The sequence below is a fragment of the Struthio camelus genome, chromosome 3 (assembly GCF_040807025.1).
Source record: "Struthio camelus isolate bStrCam1 chromosome 3, bStrCam1.hap1, whole genome shotgun sequence".
Lineage (NCBI taxonomy): Eukaryota > Metazoa > Chordata > Aves > Struthioniformes > Struthionidae > Struthio > Struthio camelus.
The window spans coordinates 118,966,444-118,990,786 of NC_090944.1; the positions used below are offsets into that span (position 1 = coordinate 118,966,444).

General features: G+C 40.3%; 1 protein-coding gene across 1 annotated transcript in view; it reads left to right on the plus strand.

The window, feature by feature from the left end:
* RTN4 (reticulon 4) overlaps positions 1-24,343 on the plus strand; it is a 47,537-nt gene that overhangs the window by 20,582 nt on the left and 2,612 nt on the right. Inside the window, exons 4-7 of the mRNA XM_068939949.1 lie at positions 14,385-14,592; positions 17,094-17,232; positions 23,155-23,224; positions 23,928-23,974. Of these exons, the coding sequence (XP_068796050.1) occupies positions 14,385-14,592; positions 17,094-17,232; positions 23,155-23,224; positions 23,928-23,974 (464 nt within the window). The remainder of the gene's footprint in view (positions 1-14,384; positions 14,593-17,093; positions 17,233-23,154; positions 23,225-23,927; positions 23,975-24,343) is intronic.

The following is a 24,343-nucleotide window of genomic DNA, read 5'->3' on the forward strand; positions in this document are numbered from 1 at the left end:
TTGTTTGTCTCTCTCTCTCTCTCTTTCTTTTTGTCAAAGACTTCACTATGTAAACTATGAGTAACAAAATGTTAGCATCTGCGTTTTTAACTTTCATATTCTGACTGCTTTAGTACTTTTTTCTTTTTTAAATCTGTTTATCAGGAGTAGACTTGCTGTCTTTAGTTTTTTCCTTCAGTTCTCTTGCTGGTGATCTGTTGATACAGGAACCAGCCATTGCTTATTACAAGCTGTTCTATGATTGTCTATGGGCTGGGCATTAGATGGCCTTCCAAACTTGCTCCTACTACTAGTCAAGACTAGTTTCTCAATCTAGTGTGTCTGTGATTCAGAGATGTGTCTTTCTTTTCATACAGAGTTCAATTAGATGTCAGACTCTGAAACTTAAAATACCCTTCCTGCTGCTGCTGTACGTACGACTTGTGTCTGGAATCTGGAAAGGAACCTGCGCTTCTCCGCTCTCATGATGGCAGCTTGCACTATATCAAGGCTTAGAATAAATAATACCCAGGAGGGAGCTTAGTATTCAGATTACTAGAAAAATGACCATTAAGTTCAGTATCCTGTAAACATTAGCATTGGTTATTGGTTTGTATGCAGCCCAGATACTGGGTGTGTTTTTTTTTTTTTTTGAGGTATGACTTTGCTTCAGTATAGTAAATTTTTCTTCTAGTAATGTGGTAGTTTAAAGTAGTGGAAAGGTAAAGGATGAGACTGGTGTGACCTTTTTTTTTTTTCTCCTTGTGTTCTATTCTCTAAAATAAATGCCTCATGGAGCTCAAGCTCTTTATAGAATAGAGAAGTGCTTTGCTTTTTGATACCACAGTACTCTGCTGCTTTTCAAGAGTCTTACGATTTCTGCAGTAGCTGATTTTAGTGGGAATGCTTCTGGCACAATTAGTCTGTTTCAAATGGAAAACCAAGTATGTTTGAGTCAGCAATGTAATTTACACAGTAGCTGCAGTCTGCAGTTCATAAAATACTGCACGCATGATTTATGTGATCTGCATGAAGTGCCCTTCGAAAGGGAAGGTCAAGTTGTTGGTACGATTGAAATAGTTGGAAAATAAGGTAGAAGACAGTTTTTATGTTTAGCTTTATATGATTGTTGCCATTTTCCAGTTCCACCTCTCCTATACATGCATATAGGAAGAAGGAGAGAGAGAGAATTTCCCTTTTCCTTTCTGATGAAATTTTAGTGATACCTATGCTGTTAAAACTGGTTTTGTGTAGGACTTCACGCCTTGCACTGTGTGACTTCTCTACTGTACAGTAGTATCTGAGAGCAGCTGCTATGTATCTTATGCTTCTTGCTACAAGGGTTAACTGTTCAGAGGCAGGATTACTTTAAAAAAGCTAAGCATTATGCCTAACATAGTAGCTCTTTTGTTCTTTTAACAGAATATGTTTGCAGGGCTGTCTTGACTTGTTGCATGGGCATGGCAGACTGATGGCAGTGGCAAATCATTGCCTTGGGAAGAGTCTTGCTCCCCTGTCCCTAGGAAACTGTGGGGAAGCTCCACTTGCTGAAGCAGGAGGGGAAAGAGTGGAAGGCTGTTTGTGTTCTCCCAGTTAGTGGCCCTTTCTTGGGACAGGGCAAACATCTGTCCAGTGTCAGCGTTGGTTGAGGGGCAGGAGCTGAGCCAGGTACAGGGTCGGGCTGGGGGTGTGGGGAACCAGACTTTAAACTACTTACTTCTGATCTTCATAAAAATACAGTGTATTAAGATCCACTTCAGTGGATGTTTGCATATTGTTCAGATGTTGCTGACCAGCAGCGGGGCAGGCCCAGGCCCAGGCCCCTTTAGGGCTTTTCCTAGTGAGGCTATGTAAATGAAACTACCGTGCTGCAGCCCTGACTCCTAAGTGCTTTAAGATGTATTCCTAAAAGAAGGCTTTGGTGCCATCTAGTGGTTGCAAATGAACTATCACTTAAGGACAAGATTTCTTTCAAAGGATTACAGCCAAGGTTTTAAGAAATTCCTCACTGCTGAAGTTCACTTTAATATTCTTAGAGCATTGAAAACTAAATATATCTAATACATATCTTGACCTTTCTGCTGTACAGACTTTTTTCACGGATACTGCCTTATTTCTGGACGCAGCTCATTAATACTCTTAAATAGGCTACAAAACCATGCTTTCCTTCCAAAAAATATTTTGTTTTAATAGTATCTGGAGCATGGAGGATTTTATGTTATCAAGTTACAAACAGAAAGTATATTTTAGAAATCCCTCAATTCTAAACCTTTCACCATGACAGAGACTTGTATAACAAAGTGTAACCACAGTGGCAATCTGAGTTCCCCAGTGCCTTCATGTTAAGCATTACATTGTTTTAAAAATGGCTTTGAAATCTTGAATATTAGGACAGTCAGTTTTATAAGAAACCCGTGATTCAGGGCACTTTTGAAAATCAGGCTTTGCAGACATTTGTTGCTGAATGTGCTGGAGTTTGGCTCTTCAAATTAAGCCTTACAGCCTTATGGATCTCAATTCCTATGTGCTCTAGGGTGTTCTGTAGTTCAGTTACGGAAGTACAGCTGAGGTAGTAATACCTGACTTTTCTCAGGCCTTCTACAGGGGGCACAATCCAAAGGTCAAGTCCAAGTACCAAAAGCACTGCAAGAGTGTGGTTTGAGTGGTAATAATGATAAAGTGTGTGTGGGTGTGTGGTTTTTTTTTTTTTTTTTTTAACTCCCAAATCACGGGGGCACAAATAGACTATTTCTTGTAATTCTCTAACTGTAAACCAGGTCCTAACAACTATATGAAGCTTAACAGAAGTTAGAAACGCTGCATAACACCAACCCTGTCTGTTTGGTTCATTCCTATTAATTTCACTGTTTGTAGTACAGTTAAATATAGAGGGCAATTCAGCAGCAGGGAGATTCTCCCCCCCCCCCCCCCCGGGTTGGGGGAACCCCTGGAATTGCTCTGAAGCTTCCTTCAAGAGCAGATTATTTGAAGTGTCATTTAATTCAACAAAAAGTCTTGATTTAATTTCACCTATTTGTGTTCTTAGATAGTTTTTTTTTTTTTCAGGTGGTCTTTTATCCTACTAGGTAAAAGATAAATGGAGACTTCTGTTCTGGGGTAGAGAATCTGGCGAAAGAGTAGGAGGAAGTAGGAGGAAAAAACAGAGCCAGGGCTTTTGAAAGCAGAATTACAGAGAAAATGGAGTGTTTATGGTAAATAACCAACTTTCCCAGAAGCGCAGATAGTGGCCAACACTGAATGAGCCTTCAGGTGAGAGCAGGATTAGGTAGTAATGTGAAACATTCTTCTGTGCAAGAAGTCAGGAATTCTTTTCGGTGCAAAAATGCTGTTGTCAATCTAGCTGTTCAGGGTGACTACGCTGTGAGTAAGGAACTCCTCAGAGAGAATGCGTGGCTGCAGGTGGGCAGGGGCCTCCAGCAGGGGGACGGATTCAGAACTCAATTGCATCCGTTTTAGTTGTATGTCATGCGATAGATCTCTTTATAACTGATTAGGGGGTTGATTGGGGAGTTTTAGTTTAAATGTTGGTGCAGAAACATGCATGGAATTTCCTTAATGAAACAATGAAGCTTATGCAGAAGTTTGTTGACACAGTATCTGTGCTAAGTGAGTTTATATGTAAAATAGCATTACCTGGGTGTGGCTTGCCTGAAATGAGGTATATGAATACAGAGGGATACACTTTTCATTCTAGGTAGCATTTACATATAGTGGTAGGAACAAACATTGCATATGCGAAGAGTAAAGACAAGAATCTTAAGGACAGGGAGGAACTCCTGTGCAGGGAGTTAATGGCGTATTTGGCAGCAGAGGATAGGGACTTGCAACACAGCCATTCTCAAGTGTAGCGCAGCCCTTTCAGAAAAGCGTATGACTCGGCTGCATGTTTGTCCGCGCTCTGGCTGCTGCTGATTTGCTGTGGCTACAGCAAAATGTATATTTAGGAATGTGTTGCGTAGATGTCCTATTTTGAGTATGTAATATAAGGAATATGAAGAAGAAATGGAGAGACTTCATGTATCTTTAGGAATTTGTCGACTAGTGGAAAGAAAGCTTTTAATTAATGTAATGATAAATGAAAAAAGCTCCTGTATACTATTGTTGGTACTTGAAAGCAGTTGTGTGGACCAGCAACTGAAGTGCAGCCTTACATGTAAAATGGATCATTTTGGTGGTTAGTTTTTATGTAATAGCAAAATACTTTAAATTGGATACTAACCTTTGGGGGAATTAATCCAATCTAGAGTTTTGAGAGGCACAGAAATTGGTGAGTGTGGGGAGGTGGCTCATATTTGTGCAAGCTGGTTTTCTACAGGTATTTTCTTCCTTTTTTTCAGATGAAGCCATCCAACAAAAGGGCGGGGGTGGGGGAGGGGACACAAGGCTTAGTGGTTTCTCACTGGTCTTGAAAATTTCAGCTCAAAGACGAGCAGACTTTCAGACTTTTTGAACTGGAGCAATTGCACTATACTGTTTGAATATACTGTTGTATGCATACTATACTATAGTATGTCTTTTGAGATTGTGAACGAAATGCACATCTTTATATCCGTTAGAAATGCTACCAAGTCTTGCTGTCAAAGCAGGCTTTAAATGTATGCAGCGGTTGAAGTAATAGATGGATACTCTGGGCTTTCAGGTAACTCTGTGGTAATCTTCTTTCCATTTAAGACTGTCTATTTTCATTAAAAGTAAAGCTGGCTATTTAAAAACTGAAATTGGAATCTCCACCTGAGCCATTCTACAGTATTTTCACGGAAACATGTGAATGCCTTTTTCTAGTTGTTTAGAACATAGTAAATCAAGCATTTAGCAGCTTTCAGAGCAATGCTGGAGTGTTTTTTTAGAATTTTGTCAGCCCCAAATATTAAAGCGTGATTCCAGACTAGAAACTGTCGATTTTTGAAGGGGATGGAAAATCGAATGACAACACCTTTTTTCCCCGGCTCCTCTCTCAGATTATGAGATTCCAGCCTAAGCTTGCTTTATGTCTGTGTAATGCATCTCTATATAATGGGTTGTTTTATTTAAATGAAAGGAAAAAAATGGCCTCAGATCTGTAATTCCAGTAGCTGACAACACAGGATGCTAACTTTAAAAGCAAAAGGGGAGATGTTTGGTTGTGGGAATTACTAGGTAGAGGTGAGCTAACTGTTCTCAAACTCTGCTGCATTAAGATGAATAAATATGTCTGAGCAGTTCATGAGGGCTAAGGATACTAGCACAGAGACTTCTTGTATTCTTCACAAGCCTCTTACTTTTATTACAGACGTAAAAAGGGTCCTATTCTATTTTTGTTCAAGCTTTCCTTTTTTTTTTAAAGGAGGAGGTGTATTGCTGACAAATGAGTTACAAAGATGTCTCTGTTAGTCATACAGGCAGTCAGACGTTTTTATAACAAAAACAGAAGTGAGGGAAGAGCCTGTATTTTGCGGATTGTATGTTTTAACCATGGTTTGAAAAGCAATCTGTTTAAAGCTCATCTGATGAGTTACTAGTTTTAGCCTCGCTCTGTTGTGAAAAGCAGCTTAAGGCTGTTCGGCTTTTGTTAGCCAGCACTGAGCCTTGCCGCGTTGGTGTTTCAAACGCACCGTAGGTGCCTTGCAGGGAAAAGCAGCCTGCCTTTGTGCTGGTAATTTCTTTCCCTGCCTTGCCTCTTTTCCGTTCTGCGTGGAGCCAGTAAGAAGCAAATGGCTGCACCGCTGAGGAGATTGCATTTGAGATTTCTTGCTGGAGCATTAGCAGCCTGGTTACAGCCGCCACTGCGTCAGTGGCGCTCCACACCCCGGCGCCGTCAGCTGACCGGCCTCCTGCCGCACCAGTGCAGCGCGGCGCACTGCAGAGCGCGGCGGGGAAGCCCATGTTTCCCTTCCCAGCCTGTAGATTTCTCCTCTTGCAGCTGTCCTGTTGGTATGCATAATTGATAATCACAGCTGGAGGGTAGATCGGTTGTGGAGAGATGGACAGTCAGCCGAGCAGTTGGAAGGATAAGGGTATTTGTTCTTTCTTTCACCTTTTTCCTCCCCTCCTCTTTTAAGCTAAAGATGCTGCGGTTTGTTTTTAGCAAATGGTACTTGTGTGTTTGATTGTGGAATGTCTCTAAAGATGTAAGATCTGCTTGTACTGTGTGGGAAAAATTGTGAAAGCTGTAGGTTAAAATGGGTAAACATGAGCAATGCAGAAGAGTAAATTATTTATACAGGTAAAATAGCTTGCCTGACAGTCTGCAGATCCTTTTTCAGTCCTACAGAGCATATTAAACAACATGTTTTGGTGCACAAATATTAGGGTAATCTGAATTTAGTTGATATATTTCTTTAAAATACCTAAATTATTAATAATTTAATAACATTAATCATTAACTTTAAAAATAATTTAGTGTCTGCCTTTCACATTGCTTAGTAATTTTATGAGGAGAAGAAATTGGAAAGAAATTGGATGCAGAATACATCAGACAGTATGTTTTTCCTTTTCTACCCTTAAAAATGTTTTTTGCCTAGGATTTTTCATAATTCTGTTTGGATGGTAGATAAAACCGTGTCTAACTTCCAGAATTTTCAGGCATAATAGAAAATTGTTCTAGGTAAATAAGTAGCTAGCCTTAAATTAGTGTGGCTCTGACCTTTGTCCCTGAAACCACCAATGGGAGATCACCGTTTTAAATCTCTGTGGATCATTATTAGTACTCAGTGTGTAAGAGTTTAAGCCTTATTTGAATACATAATCTTCCAACTTTATAGACAAGACAAGCTTTAAAAAATTTTAATCATCTTGGGTTACTTAAATGACTTCTTAAAGGGATCCTGTCACACTTGGTACTCACACTTCTGAAGCTTTCCTCCTTTTTATAACTGTTGTTTCAAATTTATATTTTTTTTCCTTTTGGACAAAATTGGGGGTTGTCTAGAATCCGTAGTCCTGTAAAATCCGTAAAGAACCTGTATATGTAGCAAAAAAGTGTTAGACTGGAAAAAACTGTTCAGAAGACAAATTTTCAAGTTCTAAGCCTTCATTACAGAGCTATAAAATATTAGGAAAAATTCTCCTGTAGTGTTTAGTAATTATTCTTAATGTGTAACTGTTTTCTGTGTTCAGCACTCCATATGTCAGGCCCAATTCATGAGTTTAAAAAAAAAAAAGGGGGGGGGAAGGGGTGGAAGATTTTTGTAAAAATCAAAAGGCAAGTTATCTGCGGGTGTTCAGGCCCCCTTTTCAGATTTTCTTTTGAAACCCCATGAGCAGGATTAGCGGTGGTCTGTCCCTCCCCACAACAAAAAGCAGGCATTGTCTAGCCTAAAATTTGAGGCCCTGAGGATAATGGAGTCTCCCTTGGACTAAAATTAATGAATTGCCTATCATGAGCATGCCTGTACTGCACAGGAGGGCAGTTACGGGCATACCTGGATCAGTGCAATCCGTGCTGTTGTGGCTACATGGAGGAGAGCGGTGCTGTGTGGAGATGGCAGCGTAGGACCTAAAGGAGTACAGGTGTGGCGGTCTGAGCCCAGGGCTGTACTGCTGTGACTTTCTGGGGTTTCCAGCACTAGCTTGGAGGCCAGTAAGTTGGGTTCTGCAAACCTGGGTTCTTTGCAAACATAGACATGACTGGCATGTAATGGCAATGGTATCAAATGAGCAGCCTGTCCTATGCACGTATTTTTTTACTGGTATAACTAGCAGTGGTTTAAATTCCTCTTCCTCCAGCCCCCTGTTCTCATATAGTTGAGCAGAAAAAGCTATTTTAGTACCTGTTTTTCCCTTCTCCCTCCAAGGAAGTCCCCAGCTGTCTTGAGGTTTAATTGTAATATAACTTTGTAGAGATGGGGCCTAGAAAAAAATGAAGCAGAGCAAGCAAAAAGTGCTCTGAGGAAGCAGAACGGTATGGTTCCTCTCCTTTTGCAACTCTGCTTGGACAGTCATGTTCTTGCAGCCTGTTCTAGTGTGGTTTCTGATAGCATTTGGTTATAAAGAGATGAAGAAGCCCTATTTCATGTGTTCCTCCTCTGTTGTATCACGCTCAGGGGACCTGGAAAATGATGGATAAAGTTCAGGGACTGATTACACTACTCATCTTGCCCCAAAATAAATATAGAAGCAAATATTACAACATAATTCTGTGTCTCTTTCCTTGCTCAAAAATTAACTTAAAATTTTTAGGATTAAATCTAAAACTAGATAAGAGCCAAAAGTATGGTTTATAGTTAGATTTTCCTGCTAGAAGCAGTACTTTCTAATTAAAGTCATTCTGAACTTAGCTTTGGTCTGCACGTTTCTTCTGCCATAGCCATCCTTGTTGAGGAAAGCGATACAGTAGAAGTGGCAAAAGCCCCTACATGTGGTATCAGTCAGCTAGGTAAGCAGAATGAAATACACTTACCCTGCAGATGGCATGACCTGCGTTTATAGCACGTTCTGTAGTGTTGAAGCAGTACGTAGTCAGGCCCCCATGGAGTAGCTGATAACGGATGATCTAAAATTGATTTCCTCCCTCCCAGTTATTTCTACGAATTATCAGATTTGACTTCTGTTTTTATGGCTGAATAATGGTAATGGTAGCATGAACGCCACGTCTCTATTCCAAGGCTACACAGTACTGGGTTTTTTTGGAATAATGCACTGAAAACAACTCTGAATTCTGTTTCAGATTAGTAAAATGGTGGAAAAAGTTGCACAGGTTTCTGTAGTCATTGTTTTAAAAAAAAACTTTATTGTAAGTAATCAACTTCAGAATGGTTTCCTCAGCTCATGTATTTATGTGTGCATACATGTGTACGTGTATATGCATAAGTAGAAATGAGACAGAAATACTGCATTGGCTCGCTGCTAATAGTATTTGCTTTCTACTTTTTTTTGGACAGCCTGGTAGTGGTGGACTTCACTTTCTTTCTAGCATGTATTTTGTGCAATCTGCATCATTTTTTATCACTGGGCGTTTGGGGTGGATGTGCCAAGACTGAAATATGTGTGATTCAGCTTTATTTTCCGGGCTTTGGGGTATAGTCAGAGAAGCCTACCAGTCCCACTGGACCCGCTGCTGCTTTGCAACCCCTATCCCTAGGACAGGGAAGCCTCGGTTGGTTGAAGTCAGCTCCGCATACTTTGTATCATGCGCAGTGGTGACATAATCATGCCGTTTTACCAGCCTAGGATTATTTTGTTTTTACTGACTTGCGATCAAGGACTAAACCAGCTTCCAACACACCCGATCAGGGCAAACTGACTCAGGAATTTTATGGCCCAGGCTGTACTTGCTCCTCCTCCTGTTTGCTATGTCAAGCCGTACTTTAAAAAAAAGTCACACTGTCATTATGATGTGGAAGTCCCAAAAACATTAAAACCAAGTCTACTAATGCTGTTTGTGCTTGGAAGACTAATCACTTGATGGGACTCGCTTAAAACCTTCTCTGTAGGATGACTGGAATTGCATTGAAATGAGACTCCTTGGGGTGTATAGGTAAATCTTGGCAGGACTATAAGATCAAGGAGGTACTTTGAGGTTACCTGGATATAACACAGCTCAGTAGGACCGCCTGGTGGTTGGAAGGCGATTCTCAGTGAGCGTTCGTGCGGCTCCATGGCCAGCGTTTCAGTTCTGTCTCGTCGTCTTTCTCCGATTAAACTCGGAACGAAGCTAAAGTGAAGGCTTTCCTTTCAGGACCGTTTCTTTTCTGGTAGTCCTCGAAATTAATCACCATTTTTTCGTGGTACCTGCAGGTTTGAATCTGAGCTCTGAGACCCACGTGCTCTGCAGACTCTTGTAAAGCCATTGGGGGAAAGAAGGGTGCGGGGCTGGCTCCTTCCCGCTGCTCCCCGGTGGGTTCTTGGTGGGGCTGCCCCTGTGCTTTGGTCTTCTCCAGCTGGTGTGGGCCCACACCTGGCTTGACCACGCTTTGATAGTGAGACTGCGGTTTTTTTGTTCTTACCTGCTAGATTCTCCACATACAAGATCAGTGGAAATGCTAACGATCACTGTCACGTGTAAATATGAAGTTTAGTTAATAAGCTTAACTGGAAAATGCCTCTGTAAAAAGAAATTAATAGCAATTTAACCTCTACTTGGTAGTAATACCTTAATAGCCATGGTGACAGTGGATATTCTGCACCGCAGGTACCTTTGAAAGCCACTCATTTATGATACTTTGTACAACACAGGGCGTTCTGAACTGGTTCCAGAAAAGGCATTTCTTTGTGCTTCTAAATTACGTTTACTGTTATTTGAATGAAGAATATAAAGAATTTTTGCTTACCTTTTGGGTTGGAGGACGGTTCATGGAAACGGTTGTAGTTCAGACAATGTTTGTAAATCATAAGCTGTTACTGTTGTTTTCATCTTCCTTCTCTTTTCATGTAAACGCAGTCTTTATTTGGTGCCGAAATCCTCCTCCTGGTTTGTTTTTCAAATCCTAGATACAGAGTAGCTGTTAGCGCCATTCATTTGTAAGCGCGAATCTCTTCCACTCCGGGGCTGCATTCCAAGGACCCGCTGGGGAAGCGGCTATTGGCTGGGGGCCGCAAGCCGCCGGCTCCCTGCGAGGTGTCCCGCGCGCTGCGCTCGCTCGCAGCCAGCCGAGCCCAGGCAGTTGCGTAGGTTCCCTGACCTTTGAATGCCCTAGCAGGAAGTGAAAAGGCTCTAGCTAGTCAGCTGTACAAGAGCTGGGTGCATGCAAGCAAACTCAAGATGGATGCCAAAATTGGTTAGTGTCTCTCTCTCTCTCTCTCTCTCTCTCTGTCTGTCTGTCTGTCTTTTTATTTTACTTACTGCATATGAATTTAGACCTCTAGTAAATCTCGAGGCTTTTCATTTCCCTTTCCAAAAAAGAGAGGGTTGTTTGATTCAAAATATTTTTAAAAGACTTTCAGGTTAAATATATTTAAGCACTTCTTTTTTTGTCACGCAAAACAATATGAAATTGCTCAGCTTTAAGTTAAATGGCTGTGAGAGAAAGAAGAGACTTCAGAAAATACAGTGAAGATTCAACCTCCTATCACGGCACTTGCTTTAAAAGCAAAATGTAATTGGATGAGTTCTGCATGTAAGGCACGGATGCTAGCAGTACTATTTTTAGATATGCCAAGCGGCAGTTCGTGCTTACCAAATGTAGGCAGCTGTTCTTGCTTTAGAATAGGCCTGGAATACTTACATTAAATGCATGAGATTATAGTGTATAAAATTAAGACATTTTCCATGAGGAAAGATACTGCTTTGTGGTGCTGGTCTTGAGAACAGGTTGGGTGGGAGGTTTTGTGTGTGTGTGTGCGCGCAACTTTCTTGGTTTGGGGAGTTTTTTTGTTTGGTCGGTTTTGTTTGTTGTTTTAATTTGCTGTGAATATGTTGTGTTCAAGTTACAGCCAGAAAGCTGCTTCTAGTAATGTGTGGTTTTTTTTTTTTTTTTAAACCGTAAGTTTACTTCAGACAGAAACGTAAGCACCTGTTTCTGATCAACTGGAGAATGTAAATCCATTTCCAATTTTACTCTCCTGGAATAAGAACTACAAATCAGTTTTTCAGGTGACTTTTACAACACTGAATTTGTCTTTGAAGAGTTTACAATGAAACAAGATATATGTGTAGCTACGTGAGGTTTATTTGGTAGTTGACCAAAGGGAGTAGAGACAAAGTGAGGAAAAAATGCTTATGTGCAGCTTAACTTTGGTCTGAGAGATCCTAGCTTAGTGACTTCAGCGGTTGATTCCTGAGAACAAAAGACTTGAAGATGGGTTACTTTTTGGCACTAGTCGTATACTTTAATTTCAGAAACTTGCTTTTGTATCTCATTTTGGAAACTGTCGTACAACTGAATTTTTGTCTTTACGTGTCTTATAAGTAAGTTCATGTACGGCGTGTTACCACTTGCAATAAGTGATTTTCCTATGAAGTGGTGAGAACCCACTATCAGTGCAGACAATTTAAAACTGTGTGAAAGAGGAGGGAGCATCTCATTAAAAGAGGTAATGCTGTCTGCAAAAGGAGAGGAGTAGGGCAATTCTTAGTGTCACATGATGTGGAAGCATCACCCAAATCTTAACATACAGCTGCTCAAATTACAATGTTTCAAATAAGTGTAAATTAAGTACCTGAAGCAAATAGAAATAAATGAGATTTTTTGAAAAATTTTTACAAGATCTAGGAGCAAAAGATCTGCCAACTTTTTTGGTAAGATCATTTTTGCAGATTGCACCTAGGTATTATGGATACTCAAGCTCAACTCGAGTAGGAGTCTTCAGTTCATAGTCATTTATAGGTCAAGCCTGCAGGCTTCGCCATAACCACCTTTTTTACACATTGAACTTGCTAACATAATTTGTTACCAAGAAACTTTTGTAGTCTAAAGCAAAGCCAAAGAAACCAAAGAAAACGTCCTTCAATTTGGGGTTATGGGTCATAGCAAAGGAGTTGTACTATAATTTGGTTACTTTCATTTGTTGTTGTTGTTGTTTTTTTTTTTTTATTTTAAATAAACTCTAAAGAGTGGTACTTGCTTTGGCTTAGAACTTCATTTGTTTGCCAGGGAAAATAGAAACGCAGCTTCAGTGTAACGTGAAGAGACCCAGTGCAGTAACAGGTCAGCAGAGCGCATGGAAACTCTTGGGAGTGGATAGGTTGGGCTGCAATTTGACAAGTGCTTTAAATCACTGCTGTTCTGAGAGTAGTGGTGTCACCTCCTCTAGTTGGCTACTCTTCCTCTCACCCCTCGTGTTTGTGGAGTCCCATGGTGAACTACATCAGGAATCTGATCTGCCTGACTGCGTGGGCTTGCTTTATTTTATTTTATTTTATTTGCTGCATTACTAGTCACCTGAATACAAGAACCAGGGAAGGGAACAGGATTGAGCGGTGGTGGAAGGGTGAGATTCTTTCAACAGCAGTTTTGGTTTATAATAATGAAGGTATTCGTGAATCTGTAACCTGTGGAGTTTGTGTAGAGTCTGTGAAAACTTCTACTTGAAACTCTGATTAACACAAAATATTTTATTCAAGTATTTATGAAAGTGGCCTCTTTAGGTTTAAGACCAGAGTGCTCATCTCTCCAGTGCTTGCTCTTCAGTTCAATTTCTCTACTGAAATAACTAGAAAAAGACTTCAGCTTCTGAAACACTGTGAAATTGCGTCATAGCACCAGTGGCATTTTCATGTTATACCTCTACAAAAGAATTATGCAGATTTGCTTTGCAATGGCTAGTAAGTTTTTAACGGTGTGTTCACATTTCTGTCTTGTAATACTCAAATGTTATTTTCAGAATAAGAATCTGCTCTGAATTGTGATATGCTATTTTACAGTTAATTTCTGTGATATCAAGGATGAGATAGGCTTACTGAGCTTTTGCAATTTTTGTGACTTAGTTTTTCTGTGATGCGTCTTGAGTGCTGTATCTAATAGCTCTTACACTATCGCTAATACTAAGTAGGTTTGATGTGGAAAAGGAAATTATTTTTGTGAAAATGAAATCAACCGTGGAAGTAGAAAATATTACAGAGGGAATTTTATTGAATATCTCACAATGAAGTGTAAAACTGAACTAGACTAGGTGCCCCTGCACTGTTATGTACTCAGCAGTGGAGAACGATGCTTGGCAGGTATTGTGAATCCAAAAAGGTAATCGACCTGATGCAACAGCACTTGAAAAAGATGAAACTGCAATGGGCATACTAAGCTGTTGCCTGTGACTTGTGCAAGGGTATGCTTTACTCTACAGAATGATGCTTAAAATAGCATCATACTATGTCCTTGCTTGTATCTTGATGAATATCACTTCGAAGGAAATAAGCTTTTTTGTTTGTTTGTTTTTTACAAATGAAGTATTTGTGTATTGTAGTGCTGCAGATTTAAGCTAAACTGAAAATTCAGTGAGATGATTCCCTCTTGGTGGCCCATCATCCCTAATCAGTTTTATATACACCCATGGGAATGCTTTCAGTCAAAAACAAAACAAACTGTTAATGACACTCGGCCTCCATTGGACCTGCAAAGGTGTGACGGTTTAGGGAACAGTTGGCGTTAGTGTTGTATGCCCTATAAAGGGAAACAAAAATCAATCTCTTCAGTGAATAACCTCTGCAAAACCCACAAGAATTAAATGAGGTGAAGCACAAAGCAGAGTGGAAAAGAGTAGCTGAAGAGATGAATTTTGATGTTGCTTTAGGGTATTCTTAAATTTTAGCAATTTCATTTGAGGTAATCCTAGTAATAATGCTAAAAATCTGATGCAAATGCAAAATCAGTGCTAAAATAGCTTATTTTTAGTTGTAATTTCAGCTGTGGTTTGACAATTGCAGTCTTGAATTCTAATCTTAAAAGTCTCAGCAGTCCAGTGAATCACATTTACTGTCATCTTATGGATGCGAGAGGTATCTTGTTCTAATTTCTTACCTTTTTAACTTTTAGTTGTTGACCTCCTTTACTGGCGAGACATTAAGAAGACAGGAGTGGTGTTCGGTGCCAGCTTGTTCCTGCTGCTTTCATTGACAGTGTTCAGCATCGTGAGTGTGACAGCTTACATTGCCTTGGCCCTGCTGTCTGTGACGATCAGCTTTAGGATATACAAGGGAGTTATCCAGGCAATCCAAAAGTCCGATGAAGGCCATCCATTTAGGTGAGGTTATTCTTTTAATAAAAAAGTGTTTTGTTTGGGGCATAGCACTATCGATCCTATTAAAAGCATTTGATGACGTATGCCATAATGTTGTACAGTAATGTAAACATCCTCTGTACTGAAAAGTCTTTTATCCAGACTATGACTACTTCCCCTTCCACCCCCTTCGTTTTTCCTCTGTAGGCATACAAAATGGTAAGGAAAATGCGTTGAGGACTTGGTACAAGGGATTTCCCTTGGAAAGCAAAGTAATGTCAGGTTGCATAAAAACCTTATGTGCTCCAATGTAATGGAATAATATGCACGTTTTAAAATGATATAGCTTTCAAAATGTGAACCAGTGACAGATGGTTTACAAATCTGAAGAACAACCCAAGGGAGAAGCTGCGCTAAAATTTTTTTTTTTATTTAGGAAAAATGAGAATAAATATAGCAGAGGATGCTTTAAGCATGTGCAAAAAGATTCCTTTTTGAAATGTTTTAAAGAATCTTCTTAACATTTACTTTTGGATGTATAAGAGCACAGCCGTGTTCCTCATGTGTAAAGCTGCCCTGTAATCGGCTGTTTAGATTTGGAATTCCGGTTCATTGCAGCCTGCCCAAATAACAAATCCAGAAACTTGGTCTTTGAAGAAAATTAAAGGGTTGAATTACTGATGAATTAGTTTAGGTTCTCAACGAGATGAAGCTGTTTGTTTTAAGAGATAAGCTAAGTCCTTAGGGCATACCACGTATGCGTTACCCATATTCCCACATTGCAGGGAATCTCTGATATACACACTTTTTCCTGTGTAGAGTATGGTAGTACCTGTTATTGTAGAGTTGCATTTTAAGAGAAATAAAAACATAGTAATGTGTGAGAGTAATTACTAAGAGTGCGTGTTTCCTATTTCAATACCAGCTCTGTCCCACGCTATCCATACTTGCTTCTCTCCTTTTTTAATGAGTGATGTGATTCAGTCTCTATTTCCCTTGCACCTCTCAAACTTCTACTTTCCCCCACTATTTCCAGCTGTTTCAGTAATTTGGTGGTGTTGCCAATTATTCTCATTCTCTTCTCATCGTCAATAAGTCAAAGGTTTTCTCAGGTTTACCTCTATTCCTCCCTGACCGTATGTAGTGGCTCTTGTACCCGGCAGAAGCCAACCTCAACCTAAAACACAGGTGCAGGACAAAACTCTGGCAAAAGGGAGTATTTGCTTTCAAGTTTTTGTTCTGGTATAAAAATATATCTGAACAATTGGCAGGAAGGTTCACTATAGCAGTGTTAAACTTCTGCCTTTTGTAAACTCAGTTCCTATTTTTCACTCTCAAGGCGTTTTGTGGCACTCCTTTGTTTCTTATTAGGATGAAGCATTCCCCCTTGAAATCTTGTTTGTTTTATCCACCCAGTAGTCCTCTTTAGTAGCCAAACAGCATTCCCGAGTTGACCAGTAAGTTCTTTCTTAGGAAGAACAACCAGAACTTGCTCTACCCGTGCTTTTTTTATTTCTAAGAATACTGATATTCCTGAGAAACTTCCAGACATCCTTGTCCAACATACCTGCTTGTTTACCTTTCATATGTGTAGCTTCAGCTGCAAGAAGGATGTTTAGACGTGAATTCAGTTTGACAGTGAAGAGCGCATCCATGTGATCAATTTACTTTTTGGTTCAGATAGTGAGTATCTGGCTGATGAGCTAAGAGGGGTGTGTGGGTTCAAGCTAAGTGTGGATAGCAGAACACAGCTATGCAGCCTTGAAATGGCTGCCCTATGTAGTTGCCATTTAAAGTATTTGAATTTGTTCTGGGACTTACTGCAACATCGTATTTAGCTTTCCCTTAAAGGATATAGGCAGGAGTCTCCACTATGCATTTTTCTGTCTGAAAGAACAGCAACCTTGTAGGACGTCTTTCATTTTTCTGAGAAATATAGAATAGTCTGGTAGAATATTAGACTGTCTTAAGGGCTTTCTTTTTTCTAATACAGTAGCAAAAACCAGAGAGTGATTCGTTTTCTCTTTTTCATTTTATTACTTTTTTTTTTTTTTAAACAAACGTTAACCTTATTACTGTAACGGATGCCAGCACGTGCTGAGGAGTAGTAAGAGACTTGCATAGGCCAAACAGCGTGTGCGTCAGTGGTGCAGGACACTGTTTTGGCCGCTCACACGCCTTGTAGTCTATGTTCTCTAGCACGTTAGCCAGTGCATCCTTCTTTTTTTCCTCCTTGAAGTCTAGATAAAATTCTGTGTGAGACTTGGTAAATACAGTAGCACAATATAGCGGTGAGAAGGAAAGATGATGATGATCTTTTTAAAAGTTGCTTTTTTTCTCTCTTTTGGAGGTTTGCTTTTACCACCTAAGAACAACTTAGGTTAGGCCTATTCTGTCTTTTTAGTACTCCTCATACTGTGACGTTTTTCTGTGTATAACAACTTACTGTGTGGTGATATTGTTGTGTTGGCAGAAGTTCATAGTGAAGATTCACGCTCTCCCCTGCCCTCCCCTTCTCCTTGCAGGGCTTACCTGGAATCTGATGTAGCTGTGTCTGAAGAGCTTATTCAGAAATACAGTAATGTTGTGCTTGGTCACGTTAATGGCACAGTCAAAGAGCTGAGACGCCTCTTCCTAGTCGATGATTTAGTTGATTCTCTGAAGGTAAGTTTACTTTAGCTGTAGAGATGACAGCCTTGTGCTGCTATGTAAATATATTCTGTGCAGGCCTAGAAGGTTAGCACAGCCTGCTCTTCATTGTAAATGTGAATGAACAGTAACATCTTTGGCTCTGTATAAATAAATACTGAGTTTTGTCTGTTGGAAGCATTGCGCATTTTGACTTTGGCTTTTTAAGGAGTATATTCAATTCTTAATGTGAATTCTTAAGAGAATCCTGTAAAGTTCTGCATGCAGTAATAGAGTGACTAACTTTATTTGCACTTTTGACAGTACAATAAAAATGATTAGAAAACTGCAATAAGCTCCGGCTGCATGGAGGTTGGCCATTACACCTCCTTGCTGGTGCTTAAAAGCAAAACCCTTTTAAGAAAACAAGACGCTGCTTCAGTATGGCCCTCTGAAATGTGTCACTGCAATATATCTCTTACTCTTAAAAATCTGTTTTTAGGGCTAGATTGGCACAGTCAGAGTTTGGTTTTGTTTTCTGTACTGAGACTAGTGAGAGGCTACACTAGAAGTCTTTATGTCTACTTTGCTGTTTGCCTTTGAAGAGGAAGATTGGGGACTGAGTGATGCCCCTTATTTTGCTAGCAAGGTGGACGCTTTATTTTGGTCTCAGGGGTTTGTTTACCGTATTGGAGGGAGATTTGGATGTGAATAGCTGTTTCTTTTAGCAATGCAAATTACTTAAATGTTGTTTGCAAGTTACTTTGCCTAAAACATGCAATACTGACTAACTGGTATCTCAATATGTCCAAGCAGTATTTAATGCGCTTTACTGAGTGTAGCGGAGCAAAATTAACAGTAAAAAATGAGGCGAAAAAAGGTTGAAGATAGTTCAGTTTTGTTCTGTGACAATTGCATGCTTTTCTTTCAATCTTATTGTCTTTGTTTTTCAAATAATTGTTTACATTACTGAGTTCAACTTGTCCATTGATTTTTTTTTTTTCAGTTTGTTTAATCTTGAAATGAAGTTGCATTTATATTTCAGTAAATCTCTGCTTTAGAAAGTGCTTTGTAAAGTCCTTTGAGTTGTTGTCAGGGTTGGGGGAAGAGGTTCTTAGTGAAGCTTAGAATAATAGGAAGGTTCCTGTAAAAGTCTTTGCATTTTGCCATGGAAATTGGAGGCAAATCTGTGAATCCTACTCACCGCTTCTAAGTCCCGTTTCTTATTGTGTTTGTGCTTCAACACAGTGAAGGGTTTGTGCTGCTGCTGCTGTAAACGTGACCGTTGTAGCTGTTGTGCGAGTCTCCCACAGTAGGAGTCCTTTCCCTCTGGAGAACAGAGATTGTTAAGTGCTCAGGCTGGTACCAGGGTTCTGCTGCTTGTGATATGGGCTCAGTTCCACAAAGGGAGAGTGGAGAGTAGATGGGATATTAGCCTGGATTTCATGTAATAATCTTCCTGCTTCTGGAGGTTCTTATTTTCAGGTTGTGATATTGTACACAATTGATACTGCTACAATCATTTCATGGCAAAGTGGCTTAAAAGGGCCAGTTGCTGTCTGTGCCTTGCTGATGTTTCCTGCATTTTGATGGTGATCCTCTTTCCGTCACCCTATTGATGTATAGGAAGCTGTGTCACCTCCATGCTTCGGTGACTGAGTCACTTAGGATTCATCTCTACAGCATCGTGGCCTTGACCAAAAGAATTATTGTTGCATGACCACAGTTGCATTTTTGATCACTTAAATTTAGGGGGGGAGGGGAGGAGAAAAGAACATACTCTTTTATTTATTGTGTTTTAAATGCCACTAAGTTTCAGTGTTCAAAAAAAGGTTATTTTGCTTTAAGTTTTGTTTGTATCTGATTAAAACTGGGCGCATCATAGGAAAACTTATGATCACAACAGAGCTCTTTATATTTCTTTAACAACTGTGAAACCCTTTTTGGTACATTCCCTCATATGTTATGAGGATTTCCACACCATTTTTATAGTGGTCACAATCCCTTCCAGTCAAGGGAAGGGAAGCAGCGAATGGCTCTTGTAGTTAACGCTGTCTTTGAGAGGAACGCCATTAGAGCAAATGATGTTAGCAGTAGAATTCAGTCCAGACAGAATGTCTTCAAGGCACTCCAATCGCTTTTAAAATAGCATGGTATAGAGGAAAGAGATGTTTCTTCAGCTGAACTAATTCATTTTCCCTCTCTTCTTCTAGCATTTGAAACATTTTATGTAGGTTAATTAGTCTAATTTATAGTTGCTTATGTGAAAGCAGTGAATGTCAGGACAGTTTACAAGCAGTTACTGATTTGAAGAGTTTGTGCTTGAGGAGAACATTAAGATGCTGAGGTTTTATGTAACATAACGGACCCGATTTGAAAAAAACAACCAAACAAAAAAACAACAAAAAAACCCACCCCGCTACTTGGATCATGTAATTTAAATATCTTCACTATAGGAAACAGCATGTTTGTATATCATTAAAGTTAGAGCTTTATTGTAGAATCTGTCTGCAGGCTGGTTTATTGTGTGTAACAGTTCTAGCTGTAAAATCTGTCTCAGTGTTAAGGTTTTTTCCTTTTTTATTAAACAACGCTTCAGTCATGAAAGTTAAAATGGATTCTAAATATTTATGCTGCACAGGGGAAAGTTCCTTGCAATTTTTCAGCTGTAATTCCAAAAGAGCCCTTGTCAGAGTGTGCCAGGAAAAACTGCACTTTGTCCTGATACGCAGCAATCTGGTGATTCATCCTTCACTGCGCAATCAGTAGGGTTTCTGTTCTGACACTGGGGCAAGTTGCTTTCAATTTATCATTGCTCAGCTGATGTTTTTGAAATAGAGCTCTTTGCTATATTTGAACTTTTGCAGTAAAGAGTTGACACATGGGCATTCTTGATTTGTCATTAAATTGGATGATGCTTTGGGTTGCTGGGGAGTCATTGGCATAAGGTAGGCACAAACTCGGTCCGATCTATCAGATATATCGGTTTCCTCTTTGCGTACTGTTGCAACTTGCAGACAGTGAACTTGGGCCATCACTTTCTCTTCTGTCCTTTGAGTGTGTAGGAAGAGCAGAATTGTCTTTGTAGGTCAGTCCTGGGTTGCCTTCTGCTTATTTTCCATCTTAGAGCTCAGAGTTCCAAGTGTTTAAACATATTTGTGGTAAGCCTTCCGGCACTGGAACGTTCTCTGACTTCGTCTCCTTCCTAAGAAGAAGGAGGGAGGAAAAGAGGAGAGACAAATACGTAAATGGGAGTTCAGATCAGCTCTACTTAATTCCTGGCGTCTTCCCTGTGTGTTAATTGTCAGAAGCATGTAAAGAGAGGGGGTTCTGTGTTTCTTGCTGAACTTAATTTGCTTTGGTGGCCAGAGCTTTCAAAACAGGAGCCGTCCCTTACTGAAGATTTGCTGTCAGCAGAAGGCAGGTGGCTGGTTTCGCTGGGGCTGTAGCTCTTCCTGCCCGATACGAATAAGTGAAGTGGATAAAAACTGCGCACACAGCCCAGGGTCGTTATTAGACCCTGCCACTGCTTTGAACGGACTTTAGGAGGAGCAAAGCCTGTGTTGGTCAAATGTCAATTCCTCCGTTTTATTTGGCCATAAATTCAGTGCTTCCTTAATTAGGCTGAATATTTTAGTGATAGTTGTGACGATTGTTGGACTTCAGGATTGATTCATGTCTGGTACCCCTCTGCTTACGTGACCTCAAGTTTTCTGACTTAGTCTTTAGTAATGTTACTAAATGTTTACCTGACTAGGCTGGTGCTTCACTTCTATAATCATGTTCCTGCAGAGAATATTTTGGATAGCTGTCAAGATGCTTTTCTGTGCGTGCTTGAAGCCAGTACGTTTACTGTACTGAATGCACAAAGTGTAAGAGAAGTCTCTGTTCAGAATGATCATAAACTTGGATTTTCTTTGCTGAAGTAAAAGTTGTACTTTCCTCCCTTTGAGAAGGGGATGTGTTGTATGTACAGACTTGCTTGGAAAGCAGAACGTTTGAATGCTCCATTAAAACGTGTTGTGCAAAGTGGCCGGCAGCCAGCTCTTGCCCTGGCATTGCAGAGAGCAGAACTGGGCCAAGGTTTGAATGAATCATGAGGGAGCCTAGAGAAATCTACTTTGTTTTTCTTGATAAACCTGCTGAACTCCTTCAGTAGGAGTGCAGTGGATGATAATGTTGCAGTCTTGTCTCATGCTTAACTTCATGCCGCTAGTGCTACTTGCGTCACATCTAGAAGGAACTGAGAGATAAAGAACTGCATCACTTGCAATTAGTCCTAGTTGATTTTGAGTGGGACCAGACTGACCAAAGATCCTGAAGTACTAACTCTTTATTTCATTACAGGGCTCATGCAACTAAATTTGAATTAATTCTCATGCCCTTACCTTACTGTTGGCTGTTGTGTTGTTTAGTTTTGTTTGATTTGGAGATATGCATCTTAAAAGAAACTAAAAATGGATGTTTGGATCCATAGTTTCTGAGTAACTCTGCTGTAGTCTAGATCTTTGCTCTCTTCTGTTTCATCCCGTACCGCAGTCCTTCAACATCCTTTTCTGTTTCTCCTTCCAGTGCTTTGTACCCATCTTGCAGTTTTGTGTGTCCCCTGTTTGTTGGAGTGATTCACCTTCAGCTGTTATCTTTGCCTAGGTCTTCTCTCGCTGATGCCAGCTGCAGCCTCTGCACCATGTCTGTATGGCTGCTCCAGTGTTTTGTGGTGTCTTTCACGGAAAACAACCAGACGTGCTTAGTTGATTTGAGGGCCAGGGATCTCATCTGTGCTCTGCACAATGCAAAGCATAATTCAGTGCTTAGCAAGTAATAAGCACAGCTAAATCTGCTACATCTGACATCCAAATCCAGCTTCTGCTCAGTTGCGGATGGACTGTGCAACACTAGAAGAAACCAGCTAGTTTTCCTTGTGGAGGAATCCTACACAGAAATAGAGCTGGCAGCCTTCAGCCCCCCTCTCGCCCCAGCATAGGTCAGAGGTATGCTTGGGACAGGCTGTGGCCCAGCACTCTCCACCTGGCAGAAAACTGAGGGTTTTTAATTTCTGTAGATCTTTGTGTAAAACTAATGAAGCGGAGCAGAGACTGTGCACAACAGCAGATTTGTCTTGAGTGCAGTGGCAGCGGGGAAGGAACAATGTCTAGGTATGAGTTAGGGTATGAAGCCAGAAGTCGGAGCAGTGCAATGGTTTAGGTGTCTGTTAACAGAAAGCCATCTTTGCTTCTGAACTTGTCTCTGACTTAAAACTTTCTTCCATGGCACTATTGACTGCTTTCCTGAATGTTTTAGTACCCAAAGACTCTGGATAAAAAGCCAAACAAGCCCACCTTGCCACGTTACCTCCCAGACAGCTCTTTCACCCTGATGTGACAGAAGCCCCTGCCTGGTCTAGTCCACAGTTCGTTGAAACCTTTGCTGAGCTGAAGTGCGGTTATGATAGTTTGGGCTTGAGCTGCACCCAGGAGTGGGTGAGCTCCTGGACTGGCTGCTGGGCTGCCACCAAGCAAACACCTTGCTTGTTTCTGGCTCTGTCACTGCATGCCGTGTCACATGCCATCCCTTTAACCTCTCACTTGCGTGTCTTGTCTCATCTCCGTGAAGGGTGGAGGTCGGAGTGGTGTTTGCTCATTGTTATTAAATGCTGATTTGGAATTGCTGTATACATGCAGAGGGCATTGAGCAGCCACTAATACTAACAGCTTTTGGTCACTGCTCACTTGGGCTGTATTCAGCCAGGTGACCTAGAAGCAAGAGGCCACACATCCTATTAATAAACCCTTCGGCCGTTTAGTCACTCATCTGTAATTATATTTGATATAGAAATATGAAATAGAGTTGGGGGTTTTTAGCTTCATATATGTGTTTAGAGAAGTTATCTCACCTAATGGTCTAATTCATACATTCTTGTAAGACCGATTGTGGGCTAATACGCTTTTTTCCTTTTAGTTTGCAGTGTTGATGTGGGTATTCACTTATGTTGGTGCCTTGTTTAACGGTCTGACATTACTGATACTGGGTAAGTGTTTTAAATTGTGTTAAAATACCTAGCATACAAACTAACAACCCTGGAAAAGTACTGAAGTCAGCTCGATACTGTGAGGCTGTTCCTATGTTACTTAAGAGCATATCAAGACGATATAATTGTGTGTCCTTTTTCTAGGACATTGATATCAGTGCAGAACTGAAGTTTTGAATCGCGTTGCTGAACTCCTTGAGGTTGCTGATTCTCCAGACAATGTAGCACCATTTAAAAGCACGTTCATTTGTGCTTATCCCTTTGAGGGTTAGCCTTACTTTGATATCATTGCTGTGTTGTAACTTTGAGGAGGTACACACCTGGCTTTGGTCATACCCCGCTGAAGATAGAGTTTCCGTTTCTGGTATTCTAGAGCAGGTTGACTAGAGGTATCAGATACGTAGAGTGGCATAACCACAAGCCTAAGTGTCCTTTTTGAAGAATTTGCAAAACCTGCAGTGAGAATGTAAGCTGTGATCAGAGTCACTGTACGGTTAACAAGACCTGGAGAATTCTGCAGCTTTTCCTCATAGGAACTATTTAAATTACCCGCCAACAATTTTTGTATGTGGTTTAGTTATTTCTTTTTCTTCTATCTTAAAAAACAGAACAAAACAAAAAGTCACCCTCTGAAAACTACTCTGTTCTGTATGAACACCATTCCTTTTGTCAATACTTGCACCTTTGGTCTGTTCTTTTCCAGCTTTGATTTCGCTCTTCAGTGTTCCTGTTATTTATGAGAGACATCAGGTGAGTGTTTAATATGATTATTAAATATACCATAAAAATTAGTTTTTTTGGTATGAACTTTGGTTTATTTTTAGTTCTCGTGTTTAGTCTTTAAGCTTTTAAAACATAGGTCTTTTAACCATGAGTCAGAGCAAGGGCAAGAGAAGCAAGTTTACTTTGAAGTCCAGACTGCAAGTGCTTTCCCTTCCTTTTTGGTGGAAGTGTAAGAAGGCTTCCCAAACAAACAATTATGAAAAAGGCCTGCTTAACCTGGTTTTGCCTTCTGTCCCTCTGATCCAGATTTGGACAGGACTAAAGCAGTAATAGGTAGGATATGTTAATCCTGATGCAAGTACTTTCTAAACAATTTCTGAAGAAACCACTTTGGAG